The sequence below is a fragment of the Prinia subflava genome, chromosome 1 (genome assembly GCF_021018805.1).
Source record: "Prinia subflava isolate CZ2003 ecotype Zambia chromosome 1, Cam_Psub_1.2, whole genome shotgun sequence".
Lineage (NCBI taxonomy): Eukaryota > Metazoa > Chordata > Aves > Passeriformes > Cisticolidae > Prinia > Prinia subflava.
The window spans coordinates 151525209-151548637 of NC_086247.1; the positions used below are offsets into that span (position 1 = coordinate 151525209).

The 23429-nt window shown below is 45.9% G+C and overlaps 1 protein-coding gene across 1 annotated transcript in view; it reads right to left on the reverse strand.

The window, feature by feature from the left end:
- Positions 1–23429, reverse strand: part of OBSCN (obscurin, cytoskeletal calmodulin and titin-interacting RhoGEF) — a 138980-nt gene that overhangs the window by 44045 nt on the left and 71506 nt on the right. Inside the window, 10 exon segments of the mRNA XM_063392377.1 lie at positions 8051–8320; positions 12395–12667; positions 14317–14583; positions 15825–16091; positions 16764–17030; positions 18067–18333; positions 18987–19250; positions 20076–20342; positions 21716–21979; positions 23032–23295. Of these exon segments, the coding sequence (XP_063248447.1) occupies positions 8051–8320; positions 12395–12667; positions 14317–14583; positions 15825–16091; positions 16764–17030; positions 18067–18333; positions 18987–19250; positions 20076–20342; positions 21716–21979; positions 23032–23295 (2670 nt within the window).

Genomic DNA, 23429 nt, shown 5'->3' on the forward strand with positions numbered 1-23429 from the left:
AGAGCAATAGGAAAACACCACAAACTCTACTGGAAGCTCCTTGTGTGACTCAAATATAACTACTCATCAGAAAGGAACACACTCCTCAAATGCAGGCTCCCATTTCTGTCCTGGAGTGGTCTCGGCTGTCAGAAGTCATGTGAGAAGCAAATATCCAGGACAACTGTGACAAAAATGGGTTCTCCACAGGAGCAGATGAATATTGCTTTGATTATTCGTGTGTTCCTCTGCACCAGACACATTGTTGGATAAAAACAGTAGGATTTCCTTTACAGTATTTTATCTAGAGATCACTGAGAGATCATAAACCATTGACATCTCAGACTGAGAGACCCTAAAATGCAAAGATCAGCTAGATATGCAGGGCCTCTGCAGATGGTGAGATTCACGAGGCTGCATTTAAGCACTTTAAAAACCCAAGTTCTGCTAGGTTCTGCTGCTTGTGAGGCAGCTGTAAGGCAAAGTAGATATATCTGACCTAAAATACTGTGAGCTTCCAAAGCAGCCAAGAGTCCCTCCTGAGATGTCAGACTGGACTATCCATGTACAATGCAATAAGCAGGTCAAAAGGAAAAATCTCAGTGCAGCCTGAAAATGGAACTTTCTCTAAAACATCATTCTCAGTAGAATTATGTCAGCTTTAAAAATAAAATGAGAGGGCTACAAAAGGACATAAGAAGATGACACTCAGAGAAAGCTGAGGTATCATCAGGAGCTGGACACGATGATCCTTGAGGACCCCTTCCAGCTCTGGACATTCTGTGATTGTGTGATGTCCTTATTCTTCAAAAAATTGTTCTGCTCACAAGCCAGCTGGAATAAACCCCACAGGATCTCTGTCTGGAATGCTCCTCTTGAAACTGCTGCAGCAGGCTGGGGGTTTGGGATGCTCCTGGCAGACCTTGGGGAGCAAAGAGAGCTTTGCAAACATCATTTGGAAACTTGTTGCAAGGCTTGATCCTGCTCACTGAGGTTCCCTCTGCCACATGTGTCCGTGGAGAGGAGGCCTCCATGGAAGATCTTGGAGATGTTTTGCTGGCTGAAGAGACAAGCAGGTGTCTGTGCAGCTGGGGAGAACAAACCCCTCCTCTTCCACACGATGTAGAAAGATGTTTCTCACAGCAATTATCACCTGGGGTGCTGGAGAAGGTGCTGGTTCCACTGTCCCCTTGCTGGTGGCCAGGGAAAGGACCTTGGTGGCCCTGTTCATCTCTGCAGGAGCTCTTTGGCACCTAGGAGCCAATGTGTACCCTGGAACCTGCAATTCACCTGCCCAGAGGAGCTAGAAAACAGCAGCAGCTCCTTCACCCTTTTCCATCCTCCCCATCACCTGTGAACCATCACTCTGGGTCGTGGAATGAATGCAGCTGCAGGGCAATGATGTTGTGAAGGCCCAGCAGGAAAAGCTGAGATCTGCCTTGTTACAGAATAAATCCAGTTACCAACATGCCTTAAACCAGGAGAATGAGGCTCATGGAACAAAGTCAACTTGCTCCTTGATGAAGAGCAAGCCATGGATAGCTTGATCAACTGAAATATATTTCAAACAAAGATTTATGTTTAAATTTCTGGACAAAATAAAGCGTACAAAATTGTCAATACAAAGATGGTTGGAATTTTACAAGTTTCACTTTCCTATGAAATCAAGAATTACTGAGCACAGTGTAACTGGGGTTATCCCAATCCAGTTATAAAACATTGCTACTGTGATTCAGGTTTGCAATTCAGGAGTCTTGGCTTCATGGAAGCACAAAATATCCACATACATGAGTGTACCTGCATGAGCTGTGGGGTTGGACTGGATGATCTCCAGAGCTTTCTTCCGAAATCAATGATGCTGTGATTCCATGAAATGGAAATTTTTCAGGAGCCCTTTAATTCACTGAGCAGAATACCTAATGATGCATTTAATTTTAATTTATGTTTTAGGCCCACTGGACTTCCTTGTCTGGAAAGCTCAGAACCAGGTTCTGTCTCTGAAAATGGGTGCAAACTGACATAGGACTCGCAGGGTCTGCACACTGTGTTGTCACTGCATCATTCTGTATCATGAAGAAGTGATTTTGCATTTTATCTTCGCAGAAAACCAAATTCCTGAACGTACAAGAGACACATGATGCAGAGAAGGAGACATCAACCACTGACTACAATTTATATTTTGGATCATTTCTGTTATGGCCCAGTTATAGCACAGGAGTAGATTTGAATAAAGATGTTTTAACCCTTTATAATCTGTGTATCTATCTCTTTTCTAAGCAGGGAATAAGCCTTAATTTTGCCTGAAAAATGACAGATCTTCCCCATGGCTATAAAAGGACTGGGTGGGAAGGAGCTTGCTTTATCAAGTCTGGAGCTCAGTGTTATTTGCAGCTTTTGGCTACCCTTACCAAATGAAAAAAAAAATTTACTCAACAGACCAGAAAGCTTTGCCAGTGCAGGGATGAGCTTTCAAAAATGAAGCACATTTTGTCTCTGTGTTCCTGGAATGTCACACCCCCATTGGTTTCCAGAAACAGCCCCAAATCCTGTCCTGGGAACACGCTGAGCTCAGCACCAGTAACCCAGCTGTGGAGCAGCACAGTGGCAGGTTTGGGAATTACCACCTCGGCAAGATTTTGTGGTATTATGAAAAAAAAAGCTGAAGCGGGGATGCTACCACAGGTGTTTAGGTTCAGCTCTTCTTTGACGTCAGCTGAAAGCAGCAGCCCTGACCCTGCAACCCTCCCTCACCCAAACCACTGCAAAAATCAGTGTGGTTGTACCCAGAAGAGTTCTGGGGTGAGAGGGGGAGACTTCCAGAGTGGGAGGGTTGCAAGGCCCAGGAGAACCATGAAGGGATTTAGTAAGGGTAGCCTGGAAGGCAGAAGCGCCAGCACATGGAGCAGCTCCAGAGGTGGCCACGTGTTTCTTGCTCACAGGGAAATACCTTTGACTAATAATTTAGCTGTAGATATAAGGGACCCAGCTCTGAAGGTGACCGTGCCCGAGTCGTGGCACGCCACGTCGTTTAGGGTCAGAGTGTGGATCCTGCCGTCCCGCTCAGAGATTTCGGTCACCAGGTTGTTGTGGAGGGGGGTCCCATCCAGCCACCACTGCACGTTCCTCACCCCCGGGTGCGAGAGCTCGCAGGTGAAGGTGGCTGACTCGCCCACAAAGACGTCTGTGTTCCTTAAACCAGACACTACCACTGCTGTTTCTTCTGCGTGACAGAGCAAGAGAAGGTGCCAGAGGAAAACACAAAAAAAAGCGCGCACGAGTCGCTCCCTGCGGAACTAACCCAAGCCCAAGTGCAACTCCAGGAGAGTTAAACTGGTAGTGCTTTTCCAAGGGAAAAAATTTTCTTGAAGAGGGTTAGAAGCCACCTTCCAGCCCTCCAGCTGCTTGCAGGAGCAGTGTGTGTGTCTGCAAACATCCTTGCACTGGGAGGAAATGCCACTCCTTGCCCAGGTCGTGCCTGGCTCTCCTGTGTGTTGCAACCATCTGGAGAAGTTGTATGAGGCAGAGAGCTTCTCAAAGACTTAAAATATTCTCTTGGGTGCTTTAAAGTACTAATAAGATTACCAACAATTATAGAAGTTGCAATGAGTTGTAGCAAGAATTTCAGTATTTTTACGACCACTGCTCCAAGTTTTTCAGCAGTACCACCATCTGTTCTGAAACACAGTATGGTCAAATGAGTTTAACTTAAAAAGATGGGTCAAACCCCAGCCTGGAAGTCAGAGTTTGTATCTTTACTGGAACCAGGAAAGAAATTCATGGACTTTCTGTCGTTTGGGCGGTTACTGTCAAAGACTTTGGAGTAAGAAACCCAGGCGGAAAACTGGAGCATTTCCACCATGTTTCACCACCTTACCTTGCACGTACACAGACCCTGTGGTGATCTCGTATCCAGTGCTGCAGGTATAGTCCCCACAGTCATCAGGCTCTACACCATGGATGATCAGCTCAGCTACGCTGCCCTTCAGCTTCACCTCGTACTTGTCACTGGGCTGAATGACCACCCCTCCTTTCCTCCACTCAACGGGAGCGTCCGGCTTGGAGATCTCACAGTGCAAAACAGCCGTTCCCCCTTCTTCAGCCTCTACGTTTTTCAGCTCTTTGTTAAACAGCACTGGCAGTACTGCGGTGGAGAAGCAACTGCATCAGTGACAGTGCTCAGAGGTGAGAAACCTGCTTGTAACTTCTCCAGCTGGGCAGTTCCCCCTCTTTCTGAACCACAGTTTGCTCATGGAATCAGCTGATAGTGCAAAGGTGTCCAGTGCTAATCCATAAAGGGCTGCCAGAGGTCACAGGGCCTCTGAAGGTCTTCACGTGGCCACACTCACCATTCTCGGTGTAAGAACACAGAGCACAACACCACCAGTCACGACACTGAGAGTCAGAACCCTTTGGGTTGGAAAAGAGCTTTAAGATCAAGTCCAGCCATTAACCCAGCACTGCCAAATCCACCACTAGATCACATCCCCGAGTGTCACATCTGCACATCTTTGAAATATCTCCAGGAACGGAGACTCCTCTGCTTCTCTGGGCAGTCTGTGCCAATGCTTGACCACCCTTTCAGTGAAGAATGATTTCTTAATACCCAATCCAAATCCCCACTAGCGCAACTTGAGGCCATTTCCTCTCATCCTATTGCTTGTTACTTGTGAAAATAGACCAACCTTTACCTCACTAGAACCTCCTGTCAGTAGTTGCAGAGAGTGATAACATCTCCCCCAAGCCTACTTTTCTCCAGGTTAAAAGAGCCCAGTTCCTTCAGCTGGCACATGAGATTTTGGATGTTTAATCTCTGCAACCACATGCTCTGAGCAGGAGTTGATTATGGTGACTAAACCCACAAGCTACAAGTGTGATCTCATCCAAAAGACATAGATTTCTTAGCACAAAATGAATAAAACTGTAAAATCCGAAACCAATAGAGCTCTTAGTACAAAATGAATAAAACTAAAATCCCAAACCATAGAGTTCTAAGTATCAAATGAATAAAAGTGTAAAATCCCAAGCCATAGAATTCTTAATACAAAATTATTAAAACTATAAAATCCAAAATCACAGCTGCTAAGAAAGGTAAAGGGCCACAACTCATGGGCTGTTCAGGTATTAAAAGATACAATGGATCAATTTAGAATGGATTTGTCCTACGTATGGTGAAATACTCCAGTTTGATTTCACAGAGTGTTAATGACAACTCAGAAACAAGATTTCCATGTGGATGTGGCACTTGGGGACATGGTTTAGTGGTGGACTTGGCAGTGTTGTGCTATTGGTTGGACTCAGTGATCTCGGAGCTCTTTTTCAAACTAAATTTGAGAATGGTTTGGGTTGGAAGGGGTCTTAAAGACCCAGTTCCAACCCCCTGCCATGAGCAGGAAACCTTCCACTAGACCAGGTCTCTCAGAGCCCCACCCAGCCTGGCCTGGATGATTCCAGGATCCCCCTCTGTGAAGGATGGACACAGCCAGGCCTTCTCCACCCCCCAAAAACACCTCGTCCTACCTTTGACCTGCAGCGAAGCCGTGGTTTGCTGATCCCCCGAGTCACAGGTGTATTCTCCAGCATCCTGAGCCTCAGCCTCGTAGATGAGGAGCTCTGCCCGTGTCCCCTCCTGGCGCATCTCGTACTTGTCCCCAGGCTGCAGGACCGCGTCCCCTTTGCGCCACTCCAGGCGCGCGTGGGGCCGCGTGAGCTCGCAGCGCAGCACGGCCGTGCGCCCTTCCTCCACCTCCTCGTTCCTCAGCCACTGCTTGAACAGCACAGGCGGGCCTGCAAAACGGGGGTGACACAGGGAGGAGAAAAAAATGTTACAGGTGAGGCAAAAAGAAAGGAATGTTTTATTGTTAAGGGGTGGGTAGAGCTGTTTGTGAAGTTCGTGGGCCGTTCCGGCTGGGTTTCCCTAAGGAGAGCTTCCAGGGATGCCAAAGTCAAACCTAGATAGAGGAGGAGGAGGAGGAGAAGGAGGAGGAGGAGGAGGAGGAGGAGGAGGAGGAGGAGGAGGAAGGGGAGTTAATCAGCAAGAAAAATTGGATTTCTACTTGATCTACATTTCTCTTCCCACATCCCAGACTTCTTTTCACAAAGAATTCCCATCTAAGTGCAGTAATTATTACTGAAGGCCAGATAGCTCTCCATCCTGGAAATAAAATCATAGAATGGGATAAAATCACCCAAAGAACATACAAATATATATAAAAATATAAAATATACATCCATGTATATATATATAATAAATATATTAATCTATAATATTAAAATATATAGAACATATCAGAAAATTAGAACATACAGAATATATTAGAGCATAGAATATATAGAATATGTAGACTAGTATAATGGAGTAATACACAAAACAGAATAATATATAATATATTGCATCAAATATTATTAATATAGGGAATAATTCATGTAGATTATATTAGAATATATAGAGAATACATAAATCTGGCGTTACAATCCAAGGCTTCAGATCTTGCAGCCAGAGATCAATTACAGAATAATTAAGGCTTGAAGGGACCTCTGGAGGAGTCCATGGAGATTCCTCCACTCCTCTGGATCTCAGTTCCAATGTCTGACCACACCTTCATGCTAAAAGTTGGGTTTTTTCTAATCTGAGTTTCTCTCACTGCAGCTTGCACTTGTTGCCTGTCATCTCTTTACTGAGCCCTCCAAGAAAGTTCTGTGTCTCTCTCCTGTGTAGATCTCCACTAGGAAGCTGCAGAGAGCAACGAGGTCTCCCTTCCACTTTCTCTTCTCCAGTTATCAAACACAGCTGCCCTTGCCTCTGTTTATACTTAGATCCCAGAATGGTTTAAATTAGAAGGTACCATCATCTTTTTCCAAAACCTGTCACTGTCAGGGTCACCTTCCACTGTCCCAGGCTGCTCCAAGCCCTGTCCAACCCGGCCTTGGACACTTCCAGGGATCCAGAGGCAACCACAGCTTCTCCAGGCAGCCTGTGCCAAGGCCTCACCATCCTCATTGTGAAAAATAGCTTTCTTATACCTAATCTAAATTGTCCCCTTCTGGTTTAAAACCATCACCCCTTATCCTATCACAACAGAGTTCATCCATGTACTTCATGTGCTCCAGCCCCCTGACAAACTTGGCGAATTCTGCTGCACTTCCTCCACTGATCAGTGCCTCTCTTGTAGTGGAGAGCTCTAAAAATTGATGTTCCTTCCTCTCACCACTGCTGGGCAGAGAGGAAACCCTACCTTTGACCTCCAGTGTGGCCGTGGTCTTGCCAGCAGCCGTGTGGCAGCTGTACTCCCCGGAGTCGTCGCGGCTCAGGTTGCGGATGACCAGCGTGTGCACCTTCCCCTCCCGCTGGATGCTGCACTTGTGGCTGGGGTGGATCACGGACGAGCCCTTCTTCCACTCCACGGGGACATCAGGCTTGGACACCTCGCAGGACAGGTGGGCAGTGCCACCCTCCTGCAGCTCCAGGTTGTGCAGCGCCTTCACGAAGGCGGCCGGGGCAGCTGTGGGGAGAGGGGAGCAGCACTGCTGCAGCATCCTCAGCCAGCAGCACCCCCGGGGCAGAGCTGGGGGTCTGGGGTTACACTCGGAACCAGATCCAAGAGGAACAAACCACAGAAGGCATTGGCATGGGCTATCTTTCAAAAATCATTCTGTGTATCTTAAAAGAAAGGGTTTTCAGAGGTTTCAGACTTCTTTTGCAAATATGATCTAAATTTCACAAGTAGGAGATTAATCCAGAGCATATTCTTGACACTCTTCAGCATTGATTCTGACATACCATCAGCTGCTTAGTTGGATGGTCTTCAAAGGATGTTAATGTTAATTATTATATCAAATAACATCAAAGGATGTTAATATTAATTATTATATCAAATAACACTGATGGATGCTAATATTAATCTTTGTTCCATGTACAATAGAAACGACTGGCTCCGAAGTACCTCTCTAAGTCGCTAAATTAGATTAGCAGAATCTCCCAAAATTTCCAAGGCTCCCTAATCCCAAATACACCTCTCCAGAAGTCAAAGCCTGCCTGTACCTGCTCCACCCCTCGTCCTGGGAGGCTGCTCACCTTCCACCTTCAGCTGTGCTGCTGACGACAGCTCCCCCACTTTGAAACTGATGGACCCACAGTCTTCCAGGGTCACCTTCCTCAAGACCAAACTGTGCCGTGTCCCCTGCACTCTGATCTCGTTCATTTCGTTGGATTGCAGGGGAACATCCCCCAGGAACCACTGGGCATCCTGAGCTGCTTCCCGGGACAGCCTGCACTCGAACACCGCGTCCTCTCCCTCGTAGGTGGAAACGTCCTTCAGCCTCTCCACGATGGTGGCTGCTGGTTCTTCATGGAAAGGGCAACAGAGTTTGAGATCTACTTTCAAGTGATGCTTCCTGGGTTAAACATGTCGTTAGGTTCTTTCTTGGCAGCACTATGTTGTTATCTGAGGCACCAAATAATAAATCTGGGGGTGTTCAGCTTGGAAGAGAAGGTTTATGGGGGCTTATTAAAAGGAAGAAGAAGAAGGGCTTTTTATAGGGGTAGATAGTGACAGAAAAAAGGGGAATGGCTTCAAACTTAAAGAGGACAGGGTTAGCTGAGATGTTAGAAAGAAATTGTTCCCTTTGAGGATGGTGAGGCCCTGGCACTGGTGGCCAGAGAAGCTGTAGCTAAACCATTCCTGGAAATGTCCAAGGCCAGGCTGGACGGGGCTTGGAGCACCCTGGGATAGTGGAAGGTGTCCCTGTCCATGGCAGGAAGGAACTAAATTATCTTGAAGGTCCCCTCCAACTCAAGCCATTCCATGATTCTGTGATTCTAAACTCATGGAAATGTGGGTACACAGGCACGTAGCAACATATTACAGTGTTACAGATGCATGATTCGTGTCTACATGTGTGTTATGCACACATATATGATAGTCTAAAAAGCCTGCAAGTGATACTGTGTTGTGTGTATAATAAATATTTAATATGTGTATAATCATAGCCTGTGTGTTGTGAAAAATTCATCAACAGATTCCCACGGGTAGAAATTAATTATCATTAAACCACAGAATCAGTGACTAAAGACCCATTTCTACAGGTAACTGCCCCAGTTCTCAGCCCTCTGAAACCTCTCCCATCTCTGAAATGCCTGTGGCTCTCCTTGGGCACAGGACAAGGTTCAGCTGCCAAATCACTCACTCCTGTGCCCCCGCCATGGTGCCAGGCTGTGCCCAGCTCTTCCCCATGCAAAGCCCCACCTTTCAGGTGCACTGCTGCCGTGGTTTGCTGGTCCCCTGTGTCACAGGTGTACTCCCCAGCATCGGCTTGGCCCAGGTTGAGAATTGTCAGCTCAGCCACGGAGCCCTCCTGGCGCATCCTGTATTTGTCACTGGGGCGCAGTACTGTCCCCGCCTTCTTCCACTGCACGGTGGAGCTGGATTTGGAGACCTCACAGCTCAAAGTGACACTGCCACCTTCCTCAGCCTGCTGGCTCTCGAGTGGCTGTGTGAAGGTGACTGGGGAAGCTAAATCATGAAAAATCACAGAGGAAAAAATCATTGTTGACTGTGTAACTGAGCCTTGTGTTTGATGGTGCCGTCCCAAATTTGGTTCAAACTCAATTCCAAAGGTAGTTTAAAAGCAGAACAAGGAATGACAGAAAGTGCTGGATTTCCAGGAGCTCTAAGCACTCTGCACTCCTGAAGAATCATTGGACACTGCGTACACTGAGCACCTCAAGGATTATGCTCCTCCTTGCACAGGAATGCTCACAGGTAGAGAGTTCTGAACATCTCAGTGCATGTATCTCCAAATGGATACCAAAACCAGACCTCAAAAGCTACTCCTGATATCCGAGTTCTTGTGTACTTGGGAGAGGGCATGGAGAACCATCTTTCTACAGTATTCCTTATTTGAAAACTGGACCAGCAGAGAAAGGAACCCTGGCAGTCTCTGTGCTGATGGTATCACTGGTGGGTCAAGGTGGAGTTTTGAGAGGTGGATTTATGAAGTGCCACATGTAGAAGCTCAGCTCTTTGAGTCCAGTTTCCTGGAACAACCTCAGTGGTTCCACACTTATTGGTATTTATATTTATGTACATAATTTCAGCCAATTGGTTGGAAAAATTAAAAAATAAATAAATAAATAAAGTATAATATATTTATTATACATGATATAAATTATATCTATATTTATTTGAAAATATAAATAAATAAATAATATATCGTATACTGTTTTTATTTATTTATTTATAATTTTTTGTTCAGCCAATTGGCTGAATTGGTATTTACAGTGTGACTGCACAGGCTTCCTCAGCTTCCTGGGTTTGGAATTTTTTTCAAGGAGTGCTGGAGGGGCTGAGACCACACACAGAGAGACACAAATTGGCCAACACCATCAGAGGACCTGCTTACAGCACCCATATTCTGATATCCTTGAGTTGTGGAGTCAGTGTGACTGCAGGCAGCTGCATGCCCTTCATGGGGGAGCCCTCAGGGATATTTCAGAAGGTTGGATGTAACCATATCCTGACTCATCTTTGTTTTTCCTGATCCTGTGTCTCAGAAAAAATCACCTTAATATTGTATTTGTATCAGATCAGATTTGAAAAAAAAGATATATTGTCACATTACACATCTTTTAAAGATCTTTGGCATTAGAAGCATTTAAGTGCTTTGCTCATTAGCTGGAGTTGTGTCCAAGTTTGAAAAATTTCACCTGGATCACCATTTTCCAGGCAGAACTACTGCTCAAAGGATGATTAAGCATCAAAAATAGTCTTATCTTGATTTCAGGTCCAGTCCTGGTTGTATGAGCGACCAGGGAGAGGCCACAGGGTCTCAAAATGCAAAAGTAATTTCTGCACTTGGATCCCTGCATTTTCTTTGCTTAAGACACCACACAACTTCCAAAGGCAAAAGGACTTGGCTGCTTTTGACAGAACAGCTTGTCTGAAATCAAAGATAGTAGAAAAAATCCTCTTGGCAGACCCTGACTAAGGGAGTGGAGCAAGTTTCTCATCTTAAATAAACACCAACACACCCCACCTTTAACAGTCAAAGTAGCTGTTGTTTGTTCAATTCCATTATCAGGTCTATTTGACAGAGTCTTCTGGTTTTAAGTGATAAACCTTTAAAGCAGGGCCTGTTCCTCCTGCCTGATTTCATACTTGGAGCTTGGGGAGATCACCCAAGGGCCTTTTTCCATTTCACCTCAGCGCTGGGCTGGGAGAGCTGGCAGCAGAGGACAGCTGTGTCCTCCTGCTGCACTTCCCTGCTCTGCAGTTTCTCCTTAAAGACTGGAGGTGGCACTGAAATTACAAAGCAAAGGATTTGTTTGCTTTGCTTTGTTTGCTTTGTTTTCTTTGTTTTCCAGGCACCTTTGTCTTTTTTTCCTGCGGTGTTAAAGCTACAGCTGAACACTCAATAGGATGAGTATTAAAAAAATTTCTCTGACTTCTGTGTTACTTATTTGTGGGTTAAAAGAAGCTTCTAAAAGGGAAGGAGAAGAATTTTGGATGGAGAATTTAATGGAAGGGAGGGAGGAAGGGAGAAGGGAGAAGGGAAAGGGAAAGGGAAAGGGAGAAGGGAAAGGGAAAGGAAAAGGAAAAGGGAAAGGGAAAGGGAAAGGGAAAGGGAAAGGGAAAGGGAAAGGGAAAGGGAAAGGGAAAGGGAAAGGGAAAGGGAAAGGGAAAGGGAAAGGGAAAGGGAAAGGGAAAGGGAAAGGGAAAGGGAAAGGGAAAGGGAAAGGGAAAGGGAAAGGGAAAGGGAAAGGGAAAGGGAGAAGGGAAAGGGAAAGGAAAAGGGAAAGGGAAAGGGAAAGGGAAAGGGAAAGGGAAAGGGAAAGGGAAAGGGAAAGGGAAAGGGAAAGGGAAAGGGAAAGGGAAAGGGAAAGGGAAAGGGAAAGGGAAAGGGAAAGGGAAAGGGAAAGGGAAAGGGAAAGGGAAAGGGAGAAGGGAAAGGGAAAGGAAAAGGGAAAGGGAAAGGGAAAGGGAAAGGGAAAGGGAAAGGGAAAGGGAAAGGGAAAGGGAAAGGGAAAGGGAAAGGGAAAGGGAAAGGGAAAGGGAAAGGGAAAGGGAAAGATAGATCCGAGCAATCTGATCTAGTTGAAGATGTAGAGAGATTGGACCAGACGGCTTTTAAAGGTCTCTCCAAACCCAAATTATTCTGTAATTCTAAAAGGGGTAGTAAAAACAATGAAAATTCCAGGTCTATCTGTCCAAGTAGTGAAGCCAAGCTGGTAACTCCTCTGGGAATCAGTGAGCTTAGGGAAGATGGTGAAATGTCCCCTGGTGATTGCAGTCACAGATGCTTTAAAGCACAAGCACCCCCAAGACACAGGAGGTGAATTCTGGCCTGGAATTTGTTGCCAGCAGAGGCAAAGCACCCCCTGTTCCCACTGATCCTGTTCCACACCACAGGCAGCCCTCACCTTTCACCGTGAGCTCTGCTGTCGACGTGTGGGGTCCCACCCGGAAAGTGACAGTGCCAATGTCCTGCTCAGTCACCTTCCTCAGGGTCAGGGTGTGGATCTTCCCCTTTTCCACTGAGATCTCGTTCATCTCGTTGTTCTGCAGGGCCACATCCTGCAGCTTCCATTCCACATCCCTGGCGTTCTCGTGGGAAACCTGGCACCGAAAGGTGACATCGTCCCCTTCCGACACCACCGCGTCCTTGAGGCCGCTCACAATGGTCACATCAGGCTCTGCAAGGAGGCAGAAACAGGATATGAAAGGGAAAACATGGATCAAATCATGGAACTGATGCCTTCAGTTTCAGCTTTCATGTATCCCAGCCCCTGCGCTGCCCAGGGCGCAGCTCTGAGCTCACACCAGGCTCACTCAGCTCTCTGCACACAGCAGCCACACAAAACAAATCCTTCTCCTGCTGCACACCAAGGACAGCTGGCACAAGTTCTCAGGCCCCAGAGCACAACCAGCGGTGGCTGCAGGAGAAAACAAGAAGGATGGGACTGCATCACCTGCAGCTGGCATTGGACAATCCCACCCCAAAGTGCCAATGGACCCAAACTGATCCAAGGGGGAGGCCTGGGCAGCGTTTGTCCATTTGGGGCCCATTTTGGGCCCACCTTGGGTGCAGCCCTGGCCAGGCTCTTGTGCTGCCCAAGGTGTGTCCTTGAAGGGCTTTGAATAAATCTCTGCTTTATTCTCCAGCTCAGCCCTCCCAAAGGCATCAGAACCATGAACAATGCAGGCTGCAGTGGACTTTTGGATATCACCTGCTGCAAGCACTGCTCAAAGCTGGCCCAGGTTTCTCAGCACCTTCAGGGACCTCCAAGGGTGGAGAGAGCACAGATTCTCAAACCACATTTCAAACTCTGCTCTCAGTGCCCTTGGCAACAGGACAAATGATTTTGCATAGTGGCTTTACCAAATGGCCTTGTTAAGAGACATATTGCATATTGGGGTTTTTTTTTAATTATGCTTGATTGGGTGAAAAAGGCATGGATGCTGGATGCCAAAATCAAAAGTTTGAAATTTGTTCCATTTACACTTTGACATCTTCACAGGATAAAGTTAAAGCCTGGTTCTCTCTATTGTATTTCTGTGCACAGATTTGCATTTACTCCATGCTGATGCCCCAGACTGGCTGAGGCCCTGGCTGGCTTTGTCCTCAGCAGGACTCACTGGATTAATGTGAGCACAGGGTTCTGCACTGCAGTTTGCCCCAGTCCTGCTTCTAGGACAGCTGGGCACCCATGCAAGGATCACACAGACAACTCCCAGCAGGCAGAAGCTGTAAATACCCCAAACCCACTGGGGAGTGCCAAAAGAATCATAAAATCACTAAGGTTGGAAAAGACCTCCAAAATCATCGAGTCAAACCATTCAAAAAGCAGCTCAGCCTCCCTCTGAGCAAGCACAGTGGATATTCCTACAACTGAGGTCACCATCTGCACGAAAAGTGGTGCAGCTGTGTGTGATGTGCAGGGGATCTACGACGTGGAGCAGCCTGTGGAGATGCTGGGGGTGTTTGTTCCACACCAGTGGTCCAGCCTAAGGTCTGCAATGATATTGAGGCCAGATGCAGCTGCCATGTGACTGGAAGCTGGGGCTGGACCATCTGTTCAGTCCCAGGCACGTGATGCCAAGCAGATATTCCAAGCCATGAGTCACAGATTACAGCTGCCTTATCCTCTCCTGTCCACCACGTCAATCTTTGCTTTGGTGCATCCACTGACCATAAGATATTTTTTATGATACCCTTCCTATGCTCCCTGCTGATCACAATAATTTATTTTATGCAATGCACGTGTATAAAACTCAATCATGTCGTGAAATCTCAGTTTCCTAAAGGGAAAAACTCCTTGCTCCAAAGACAAACAGGTCTTGCCTTTCACAGTGAGTCTGGCAGAGCTTGTCTGGTCTCCAACCCTGCAGGAATATTCTCCAGCATCCCCAGGCTCCAGGCGGTGAACACGGAGCTCCCGGAGGGTCCCATCCTGCCACATCTCATACTTGGAGCTGGCGTGCAGGAGGACTCCATCCTTCCTCCACTCCACTTCTGCCTTGCTGATGGAAATCTCGCAGCGCATCCTGGCTGTTCCTCCCACTTCCACTTCCTCGTTCCTCAGCTGCTGCTTCAGCTGGGGTTTGGTGGCTGCAAAATGAGAAATAAATAATACATGAGCTGTCTGCTCGAGTGCCAGGTCTGCACAGCTCAGCACAAGGCACCTGGGCTCTGATGATGCAGAACAATTTTGCATTAAATGGTGATATGATAATAAAACCAGATTTTTCCCCTATAAACAGAACTATATTGTGTACATCCAGAGGATCAGAAAGGTCCCCAAATATCTTTATATCCCATAAAGTCCAGGGCATCCACATCACACCTTTTATGCATCTGCTCAGCATATTGGAAACTCCAACACACAAAGGTTTTGACTAAGCAAAACCTGGCACTTTCTGTTTAAACCAGTGCTAATCTGTTCACTTTTACAAAAAATACTCCTGATTTTCAACAGCTAAATAATGTAAAGCTTTAAAGTAATATCTGATTTCTCAGCTGTCTTTTCAACACCCAGATCATAACTGGTGAGTCCTTCCAGATGATGCACAAATGGACATTTATTCAAGTAGAGCATGGAGCAGCTCAGACAACAGCTTGTCACTGATGGAAACAAGAAGGGGATATCCATGGGGGGTGTGTGAGCAGTTGGAAAAACAGGAATCTCAGTGCCAGGAATTCCACAAAAAACACTACTGTGAGACAGGTAAAGCAATCACCGGGCTCTTCCACCCATAGTTGACCCTGTGGCTGCTTTTTGAGTCAGAGTCAGAAAAGATATGTTGTTTGAAAAGTTATGGCTTAGATCAAAGCCACAAATCCCACCCAGCTTTGAGACAATCACAAACATTTCATAGATGGTGCTGGGATGGCCCTGTTTGAGCAGGGAGGTTGGACCTGTGACCCGTTCTGTGATTCTGTGATCAGTCACAGACATTATTCCTGGTTTGGTTAAACACAGCATTCTCAGGATCTTCACAGGAAGATTAAAAATAGCAACCTCAAAATGCCTTTTTTAAATGATGTGTGATTTTGCTATTGATTCAAGCGAGCCGAAAAATTGCAACGTGCCACAAAAAGGTTTTGCTGGTATTTCAAAATCCCCCTGACATAGAATTTCTTGCTTTTATCATATCAGAGAAAGGGGTCAGTGCACTGCACTCTGTGCTTTACAGGCTTAGATAGGAGCCCTGTCTCACCAGATCCACTTCCCTGTGCTCTGCTTTATGACTGAGCAGCTCTTTTCCTCACTGTCTTAACTTTTGGATTAAATAGCATCGTTCACACAGCTCCACCAACACCTCTCCTCCATCCATGGGTGCAATGCTAACCATTCACTCTGAGGGCAGCAGTGCTCTGCTGGTCTCCCGTGTCACAAGTGTAGTCAGAGGCATCCTCTGGCTCTACATTGTGGATCACAAGCTCAGCTGTGCGCCCAGTTAATTTAATTTCATATTTGGCACACGGGAAGAGCTCCATGGTGCCTTTCCTCCACTCCACGGCCGCGTTATCCTTTGTCAGCTCACACTGGAATTTCACCGTGGCTCCTTCTTCTGCCTCCTCGTCCTTGAGCTGCTTTTGGAAAAGAACTGGCAGAGCTAAAAGAGAAAAGAGAAGGATCAACATGATCTTTTAGTGAAGCCTGGGTGAAGTCCTGGTTAACACAGAGTGATTCTTGGAGAACAAGATGCTCTGCGTTTCGCTGTGATATTCCTAGGTTGGATCCATGTTTGCTAATTTTCCTGGAGCATCACAAGGAGGAGTCTGCACCCATAACATTTATTTCCTTTGCTCCTTGACTCAAATCCTTCCCAGTGGTGAATTCATTGAATGATTTTATCCCTCAGTTGATCTAACAATGATCTCAAGAGCAAAGGACTTCAAAACTCCGTGGACAGCCTTGAGAGGTCAGGGATGTCGTTGTCTGTCTTCTTACAGGATTTGAAAGAAAATATTAAAGTATTCAAACAACATGTCATGTGAAATTTCCAGATGTTACATTAAATCACTGCTTTTTCTTTAATTTCTCCTCAGGCACAGAGCTTGAAAGTATTTTCTATTAGAACCCAAAACTCAAAAGGAGTGCTGGTAAAACAAAGTATCATCCTCTTCCATTCTCATTAAAAATAAAAAAAATTCCTAATGCATCAGATGAAAAGGAAGATATTAATAGAGAATAAGAATAATGCACTTTAAATTATTCAGATTGAAGTGGTTGTTTTGCCTGTTGGAGGAACCTGTTCCTTTAGGAGCCAGCTCACACCACGTACCTTTCACGTTCAGAGCGGCCCTGGTTTCCTGATCCCCCGTGTCACAGCTGTATTCTCCTGTGTCTTCTAATCTGAGATTGTGTATCAAGAGCTCTACCAGGCATCCTCTCTGCCTCATTTCATATTTCTGGCTGGGCTGCAGCCCCACATCTCCTTTCCTCCATTCCACTGCAGCGCTGGGTTTCGACAGCTCACAGCAGAGCGTGGCTGTGCTTCCTTCCTCAAATTCCTTACTTTGCAAAGGTTGCTTAAACGTGATGGGCAGCGCTGTAAAATTTGAGAGGAAAACGTTTCAAGAGTGTTTTAGTGCAAGAAGGATCCAGTCCCACCATCATCCTTCAGGCATGGTTTATTCTAATGATTCCATAATCCTGGGGATGCAACTCTCTCTCGGCAAAATCTTCCTTGAACCACTAAGGGAACCAAGCGCTGAGGACAGGCAAAGTTAGGAAAGATCTGGTCCTAGTGGTCAACAGAACAGCCTGGTTTGGGGTCTGAAGGAGTCAGACTTTCCTATGGAAGTGTTTCCATGCCAGCTATGGATACTTCAGGCAACGATCACTGGGAATGGCTTCTCTCACACAGATCCCTGTTCCTCAATAGAGGTCTGTGAGTTTGGAACATTAAGAGAATTTCTTCCCCAAATAAGGCTTCTATCAATGTACAAAAGATCAAGTTAGTATTGATCTCTTGGTGAGAGATCACAGTGAAGTCATAAATGGGAAGGGAAATCCAGATTTCAGTTAAGGCCTTGCTCTGGATGGTTGAAGGAGTGAAGGAACACAGCTGTGGATTCAAGTTGTCTGCAGTCAGCATTTGCACCTGAAGTTCAAAGCCTCCAGTAACAACACAGCACATTCATATGTCACAGAAATCCCTTATCCCCCAGTTGGTGCATCTCTTACCATCCCAGGCAGGCATTACACCCAGTTAGGGATCCCTGATCCCGTTCCCATATCCAGCCACACTCCCTGCACTCAGGGCAGGAGGGCTCAGTGTATTTTCACATCATTAAAACATCTGAGGCCAGCTTGGTTCAGGCTATGAGCAACCTGAGACAGTGGAAACTGTCCCTGCCCACGGCAGGGGTGGAATGAGATGAGCTTTAAAGTCCTTCCCAACCCAAACTATTCTGGGATTTTACAATTTAACTGCTTTCACACTTCAGATACTGCAAGAAGAACCTTTCTACCTTGCTGTGTGCCATGCCCATGAGGAACATTCATCAGAACAAATCAATGGCTGTAAAGAACACCAGGAAAAGCTCCTTTCACTCCACTCCTACAGGGTCACCACTGCCTACCATGCACGGCCACCGCCGCCGCTGTCCGCTGGTGTCCACAGTCACAGCTGTAAATCCCTGAATCCTCCAGCTCCAGGTCATAAATGACCAACTCAGCAGCACAGCCCTGCTGCCTCATCTCGTACTTCAGGCCAGGGTAGAGTGTGACATCCCCTTTCCTCCACTCCACAGGGGCCTTGGGTTTGGTGAGCTCGCACCTCAGGGTCGCCGTGCCGCCTTCTTCTGCCTCGGTGTCCTGAAGCACTTGTTTAAAAAGGGCTGGCAGGGCTATAAAACAGAAATAGGACTTGGACCTGCTGCAGCTGGGGCTTGGGAAAAAGGAAGTAGAGGGAAAATGAAAGCACTAAAAGAGAGGGATTTTTTTTCCCAGATGTCTCTAGACCTCAGTGCTCTGGATTCAAACTATGAAGCTATTTCCCCAGAGATGTAATAGGAATATCTGCAGAGCAAGAAGAAATGGATTTCAAGAAGTTACATTTGGCATGAAATACATAGAACCTAATCTACCATCTAAAAATGGAAAAACAGTTTTCTTACTATAAAAGTAGACTATGTGCTGCCCTGACCACTGAAGAAGTGTTCTGAAGATCAGCAGGGAATTTTCAGAGTTCAGAGTCCCTCGTAATACAGAGACTTGCAAGAGTTCATACTCCCTCTTAAGGGAGTGAGTTTCAAGGGTTCAGTTTTCCTCTTAAGGCAGGCCACTTGCAGGACAGATTTTGATTATTCTGACAGCAAAATACAGAAAGGATGCACTTAGTTCTGCATTGCAATTTCCATTTTCTGCCTGGCCACTCCATGAGCTGCACAGACTGGGCCATTCTGCACACCTTACAATTTACATTCTTTTCCTTAAGCAACGCTAAACCACAGTTGTTATTTTTCTTTTCAGAAAATGCCTTTTCCCTTTAGTTTTTTACCATTGACTGTCAGTGTGGCACTTGTCTGCTGATCTCCACACACACAGGTGTAAACTCCAGCATCCTCCTCCTCCAGCTCATGGATAATCAGCTTTGCAACAGCACCGTCCTGACTCATTTCATATTTGCTGCTCTCTTTGAGCACCTCCTGCCCTTTCTTCCACTCCACCTCAGCAGGCTTTGTCAGCTCACACTGCAGAGCAGCTGTGCCATTTTCCACAGCTTCCAGGTCCTTCAGCTCTCCCTTGAATTCTGGAGGCAGCACTGAAGAGTAAAAGAGTTACCACAGAGAAGGTGAATTTTCCTTAAAATGCAGCTTAGTGAGAGGTTTCATGGGGAATACCAAGTCCTGATCCAGGTCAGTGGAACACAATGGAAAATCTTTTCCAGCTTCCCTGCACACTGGATCAAGGCAAGGAAAGTGAAAGGAAATGATGCCTTAAGTTTTAGTTTTCCTGTTTTTCAGATTCTGTGTTGCCTAGGTGTGCAGTTCTGAGCCTCATATTAAATGCTGGTAGGCTCTTGTCACAGAGTAGGCAGAAAAAACAAATCCTTTTCCTGCTCAGGACCAAGGACAACTTTCAAGCCCAAAAGCACAAAAACCAGTGGACTAAAGAAGGAAAACAAGATGGATGGGACTTCACAATCTGGAACTGGAACTGGACAATTAAACCCCAAAGTGCCAATGGACCCAAACTTATCAAAGTGTGAGACCTTGTGACTGTTTGTCTATTTTGTGACCATTTTGGGCCCACCTTGGGTCTAGCCCTGACCAGGTGCTGCCCAAGGTGTGTCCTTCAAGGGCTTTGAATAAATCTCTGCTTTATTCTCCAGCTCTGCCCAGTCTCTGCTCCAGCTCAGCCCTCCCAAGGCATCACTTTCTGGTGACCCAGCTGGGACAGTGAGGCATCAGAACATCACAGCTGAGGGGGACAAACACCAATAGGGACTGTTTTTCCCAATTCTACAAAAGGAGGAGGCACAAAGAGTCCAAAGGAACCAAAAGGCCAAGCAAACAGAAAGGGACAGGGACATGGCAATAGAGATTTGGGCAGGTTTGCAGGACCTTCACTCCAAGGATTACATTACCATGAACTGTCAGGGCAGCCGTGCTGGTCTTGTCTCCACACACACAGGAATAATCCCCACTGTCACTCAGGTCCAAGCCATGGACCACCAGCTCCACAGCACGTCCCTCCTGCCTCATGCTGTACTTGGTGCCCGAGGTGAGGACGTGCTGGCCCTTCTTCCACTGCACACGGGCAGGGGCCTTGCTCAGCTGGCAGTGCAAAGTGGCTGTTCCACCCTCTACCCCTTCCTGGCTGGTCATTTCCTCTTGGAAGAACGGAGGCACAGCTGAAGGATGCAGGAAAAATGTTAAAAACTGAGAGTGTCTACAGGGAGGGGTGAGGAATTGACGGGGGAAAGTTGTGAAGGTTGTGACAGAGGAAAGTTGTCAAGGATGGGTGAGCATCAGCCACAAAGAGAGGAAAGAGAAATGAAAATTTCCTAATGGGAATAGACATCCTAAGCCTTTTGGATTTATCCTGGCTTCCTACAGCAAAACTGCACAGTCCTCAACAGATTTATCCCTGCTTTCTACCAGTTTCCTCCTCAGAAAAAAGCAGAAAACCAGCTCTGAGCTCCTTAATTCACATCCATTGGTGTCTTCCACAAACTTCATGGCTTTGCACTCTCTTTTCCTACTCACAGAGCTGCCCTGCTGTGCTCTGACTGTTGACACAGCTCCTTACTCATCCTCACTCCTTCCTTGAGATCTCCTTGAAGAGGCACATCTGGAACTCAGAGACTCTTCTTGACCCCAAAGTAAATCCCCAGCTGCTGAATTCCAGCCTGGGTTCTCATCTCAGAATGCATTTTTCCCATTTAACATAATTCTTGTACCCATTACAACTTACATCCTTGAAATAAATGTGGTGACTTTCAGATATATCCCACATAGGTGGGATAATGGGATATTTCATCTGTTTAGCAAAGGTTGGATATCTCAGATCTCAAAAGTAATGTCCAGTATTAGAGACTTAGTTAAAATATCCAGGCTAGAAAACAGGCTTAGCCCTGATTTGGCACATTTCCCATTCCAGCAGTGTTAAGCTGAAACACCAGACTTGTTAGTGCAGCAAATTGTTCTTCCAACAAAGGAAGACCAGAAGGAGGTCACAGAAAGAATTTCTTCTTTCCTTAGAAAAATCAGTCTCCCAATGAGAATCTATCTTTGGGCATCAGGACAGAGATTATGGGCACAAAGCTCAGAATGGACATAACTTAATGCAGAGGAAATTATAACTAACAGAGCCTTATTCTGGATACTCCTTATTCCCTGTATTGAGAATTGAATGGTTGGCATTGGGAATTCCAGAACGGAATGGCAAAGAATAAACAGATTTATGGTTTAGAGAATAAATGCAGGAAAGTAAAGACCAAAGAACAGTGAGGTTACGTGGTAGAAAAGGAATGGCAGAAGGGAAAGAAGAAAGGAGAGCAGGCTTGTGTTTAAGGAAAGGAAAGGGCAAAAGGATGGCACAGAGAAATGCAGACAGGTATTTCCCAGTTTCCACAGCCTGCAGGTGGGGAGGGGCAGGGAACATTTTTCAGCTTAATGGAAGTTCAGTTAATAAGGATGAACAGACAGAGGTGGAAAATTGAACAGCTTGGAGCAGAGGACAGAGGTTTCCAGTCAGGAAACAGGAGGTCAGGGATGGCTTTACCCTGTACTGTCAGGACAGCTGTGGTCTGGTGCTCTCCACACACACAGGTGTAGTCTCCTGCATCCTCCTCAGCTATTTCATGGATCACCAGCTCTGCCTTGAGCCCCTCCTGCCTCATTGTGTATTTCCCACTGGGTCTGAGGATCCTCTGGTCCTTCCTCCACTCCACCGGAGCAGCCTTGGAGAGCTCACAGAGCAGGGACACTTCTCCACCTTCTTCTGCTTCCTTGTCCTGCAGCCCTTCCTTAAAGAGTGGTGGCAGAGCTGGAGGATGCAACATGGACAAAGGGATAGCAGAAAACCAGAATTAAACCCCTCATGTCTGTTTTGAGATTATTTCCCTCTTGCCTTTTTTTTTTCCAGGCTGTTTTTGATATTCTTAGCCATAAGCAGGTTCAGAAACTCTGAAAGTGTCTTTCTTCGAGTGTAATGTGATTTCAGTCACTCTGAGGGATCAGTTCCCTGGAGTTTTGTTGTTATTTTTATTGAAAGAGCAAAACAGAAAGACCCAGACCTCAGATCAACAGCACTCACAAATAACACTGCTGGGTACAGAATTATTTTACCCACACAAATGTCATTTTTTGGAGGCTACTGTTGTTAGTTTTTGGTTGGTTTTTACTAAACTGTTACAGCCCCATTTACATGAAAGCAGACAGATTTCAAAAGAAAACTACTCCTAGTTTTAAACTGAAGTTTGAAGGGCCAAGAATTTTATTTTCTTATTTACCAATTTATTTTCTTATTTACCAATTTTCTTTTATTTACCAAGAATTTTATATTCTTATTAGTCCTCATCTTGGAAATCATAACTCAAAGACAAAACAACCTACGGGAATTAAGCTCTGGAATGATAAAACTTATCTCACTCTGCGTATCTGACTTCTTTAAAGAATCTGGAACCTTCAGAAAAAACCATGGCCAGAGAATTTCCTCCTCTTTTTGCTCCCCCAACCCTCACTTATTCTTTTCCAGTTCCTGGAGAAGAAGGACCTGACAGCCCACAGCTGGGTGTTTTGGAGAAACTGTGGTGGACTGAAGTGACCTAGAGGGTTGGAGCTGGAAAAGGCAAATATCCAAGAAGAGGAGACTTGCACAGAAGGAAATTCCTCATTTTCTCCTTTTAAAGGACGGATTAATAACAACCCAAAAATTCACCATGAGCAACTCTCAGGAAGAAATGAGTTATAAATAGAATGAATGAAGAGGAAGGGATAAAAACGAAGAGAAGCTACTGACCTAGGGAAGAAACAACAACATTTCAGAATTCAGTCTATCTCAAAAGATATTTATCAATTTTAGTAAGTTCTTTTTACCATGAACTGTTAAGGTTGCTGTTGTCTTCTGGTCACCACACACACAAGTGTAATCTCCAGCATCTTCTACTTCTAGGTCACAAATGAGCAGCTCTGCAGTGGTGCCAGCCTGTCTCATTTGATATTTGCCATTTTCTTTGAGCACTCTGGGCCCTATTTTCCACTGCACGGGAGCTCCTTTGGTTAATTCACATCTCAGAGTGACTGATGCTCCTTCTTGGGCTTCTTCATCCTTCAGCCCTTCCTTGAAAAGCACTGGCAGGGCTGGGAATGGAAAGCCAATAGAAAGTGTATTTAAACAAAATGATCAGCATCCTGAATTTTCAGCTGAAGTTCAAGTCTGGCCAAATCAGGGGTTTGAGGTTGAAGCTATCACTGTGAAGATCTGGAAAACTGAA